This window comes from Primulina eburnea, chromosome 5 (assembly GCF_022965805.1).
Source record: "Primulina eburnea isolate SZY01 chromosome 5, ASM2296580v1, whole genome shotgun sequence".
NCBI lineage: Eukaryota > Viridiplantae > Streptophyta > Magnoliopsida > Lamiales > Gesneriaceae > Primulina > Primulina eburnea.
The window spans coordinates 32,613,487-32,616,889 of NC_133105.1; the positions used below are offsets into that span (position 1 = coordinate 32,613,487).

Consider the following 3,403-nt stretch of genomic DNA (forward strand, 5'->3'; position numbering starts at 1 on the left):
GGTGATGCCTTGAGTCGACATTTTTTTAAATCCTACTTTCCCATCTTATATTGAAAGGACAACATAATAGTCAGATTTCAAGCTCCCTATGTATGGTTGTAGTCCAAAGAGAGTTTACCATAAAAATGAAGACTGAGCATGGTTGGATAGGAATAACTAGGCGTTTTATCAAATTTTATATACCAAATCCTCAAGCAGGATTATGACTTGATGGCTCTGATACCAATCAAATGTCCTTCCCCGAGACCGAGGTTAGTAGATATCGGCGTTGTTCTACAATCACATAATCATCAAATAACTAGCTTCGTAAAACAATATAAGCCAAAACTAGTTTATTTCATAAAAACCAAAAAATAACATTATATACAACTTAAACTCTTAAAACTGGTAGCAATTCCCCGTAAGCATTTAACAACTTAAAATAAAAATTGTTCCTTAATTTATCACTAGCCCCAAAATTTGTCTTGTTCTTCCTCTGCAACCCGATCTTCAGATTTAACTACGGAGAGAGAGCAAAGAGTAATTGATATGATCGTCACTCTATAAGTTAGGTTCGTTCGAGAAACATAACAACATATATATAATTTCATAACATATCTCATGCCATAATTCGTCATCACATCTCATACTCATTTCTTCCTAATTTTTACTCTTTTCAAAAGAGGAGACCATATAACGGTTACAATCTCACCATGTAAGGACACATAACATAACATATTTCGGAATTCCTTCTTATATCCAGTTTAATCCTAATAGTGCTCAAAACATAGAGTATTTTTAACACACACAAAATGAATAACTCATGTTCGAATGAAACTTTCGAAAATAAGAACAATTCATATATCAATTATTTTAAAACATAAAACCATATATTGGTACTAAAAACGTGAGAGGGGACGAATTCTTTCATCAGCATTCATAAGATATTCTTACTTTCTTTTATTGCTTTATTTATTTTATTGCATTCATTTATTATTTCTTATAAGTATTTGTTATTGTCCAAAAGTTTTCCGTCTACATTTCGAATTCTTTTGAAACACAATTTAAAAAAATTAAAGGGCCAAATAATCTATTTCACGCCTTCTTTTAGGTTCGAACAAAATATCCCCCTGTTTGTTGATTCATTTCCATGTCTCTTACAATCCCTTACGAATAAAAAAGACTGAAATCAAAGAACATGAACAACTGTTATTTTGGGGTTGGTGAAGAAAATTATCAAGACATTTTACGACTATGTCATTGTTGTTAATAAATGGATATGGAATTTATTATTTATATAAATATATTTTAGGTAGTTGACATATATCATTGTTGCCTAATATAGTACATGAATTATTTAGGTACATGAATATCATCATGTATAAGCCTATGAACTGGTATTCTCCATGTATGCTTATTTATGATTATCATTATTAGTAAATACTCATAAATTGCATCAATATGTATGATATTCAAATCTTTCTACCAAATATCCAACTAAAGGGAACGCTGGCCGATGCTTGATTTGCCTGTGCTTGTGCCCTCTCTTCTAACTTCCTGAACCTTGGAACTAACCCACACAAATATTCCTGTGCTTTACGCCCCTCGTCTGAGAGGCCCGTCAACTTCTCCACACCCCATCTGTCCACTAAGTATTCCATAATGTCTGAATATTCCCTGGCAGTGTAAACTCCAATCTTTTGTGCGACGGCTGAGAAGTTTCTGAAAAGATTTTTATCCACACCATCATACATCATATGGGCTGGCATTACGATTTTCTTCTCCATCATGTCAGCGAAAGACCTAACCATGTCATCAGGTTCGATCTCAAAGAACTTCTCGGCAATTCTGGTGTAGGCAATTTCATGGCGTTTCTCATCTGCGGCAATAACCCCACAAATCTGAGCCAGTTTTGTATCCCCATATTTTTTGGCAAGCCTAGCAGTGTTTCCATGAGATATGAAGGTTGCCCTTTCTTGAAATGAAACGTAGATAATTCCATGATATGTGTTGTTCTCCGTGCGTACATCCTTTTAGTTTTAAAGTACAGAATGACAAGGTTAAAAACTCAAAAAACATGCAGCAGAATAAGTTTATTATTACTTAATTACATATAATTATATTACCATTCCAGAACTGATCAAGTATTGTATGGTTTTCTCGATTTGCTTCATATCAACGCGCCCTGAAAGATAAAGATATCGATTGAGAAGATCGCCGTGCCGATTCTCTTCTGCAGTCCACCCTCGGAGCCAAGCTGCCAAAGGCGTGGGGTTAACACCAGTATCATCTCTGACTCCATCAAATGTACTAAAAAATGTCTGATAAGTTGGAAGTGCTTCCTCCGTAATCATGTGACCAACCAATGCAACGAAAAAGTCATCTGGGATCTCTTTGGTTCTCTCCCTCAGTTCTTTGACCTGATCTTCGTATCCTTCGGAAGTGTAGTCGGGTAAATAGTCACTCGGCTGCCAAGATTTCTCGACGTCTTTTAGCATCACCAAGATATTGTTTTCGACCCAATCATTCACCCCATTTATGATCTCACCTTTTTCTGGTGGCATGAAACGAGTCACTTGTTTGAGTTCATTTCTCGGGGCAGTGAATGGTTCTTTTAGGTTTGTTACCTCCCTACAATCAAGAAGAATAAAACATAGTAAAAAAACATCGAGTCAGAGCCGCTTTGACACTATATTTTGGACTTTTAATTAACGTCAAAGCCATCCTTGTGGTTTTTTTTAATATGGACAATATTTAGAACATGCAAAATAATTTAAAGTAGTTATATATGAAAAGTCAAGAACTAAAATATACATTATTTTTCCACACATGAATATTTGTGCGTAACGTAATTTGTTCATAAACCAGCACAATTTTCAACTGGTTAAGAAATAAGATTAAAGATAATGATGTTATTGAAAGAAGACTCCATGCGGGTGCTTTTATCCATATCAAGAGAACATCTATCGATATTGTAAAAAAAAAAAGAAAAAAAAAAGAAAAAAAAAAGAAAAATTAGAATCAAGAAGATACACTGAAGAAGAATGAAGTGTCGACGCCATGGAAACTCTGCGAGAAGGTCTGATATCATTAGCATCAGGAAAATAAGACATCATCTTGTAGGAATTGAAAGCAAGATTCGTTATAAGTGCCATTTTCAATCTCTTAATTATGAAGTACTTAATGGATTTTACCAGAAAAAAGATGGAGAAATAAAGGAATTAATGGGAAATTGCATGGTGCAGAGGAGGGTTTAAATAGGAAAAAATAATACATATTATTTTCAACTAATTTTACATGTCATTGTTACAAATTTAATTTTAATGTAATAATCAGAGCTTTGGATTGAAACAACTCTATCTTCAAATTAAGACAATTAAGATTATACAAGCTAAACATTTTCACAAATAAATGTAAAATGTCG

General features: G+C 33.8%; 1 protein-coding gene across 1 annotated transcript; it reads right to left on the reverse strand.

Annotated features, from left to right (window-relative positions):
• Positions 1 to 1,239: 1,239 nt before the first annotated feature.
• On the reverse strand, positions 1,240 to 3,202 carry LOC140831812 (stearoyl-[acyl-carrier-protein] 9-desaturase, chloroplastic-like). The gene is made up of 3 exons (XM_073195548.1): positions 3,013 to 3,202; positions 2,106 to 2,610; positions 1,240 to 2,009 (listed from the first exon to the last, which is right to left on the reverse strand). The coding sequence occupies exons 1-3, from the start codon at positions 3,132 to 3,134 to the stop codon at positions 1,452 to 1,454; spliced, it is 1,185 nt and encodes a 394-aa protein (XP_073051649.1). The 5' UTR covers positions 3,135 to 3,202; the 3' UTR covers positions 1,240 to 1,451.
• Positions 3,203 to 3,403: the final 201 nt, after the last annotated feature.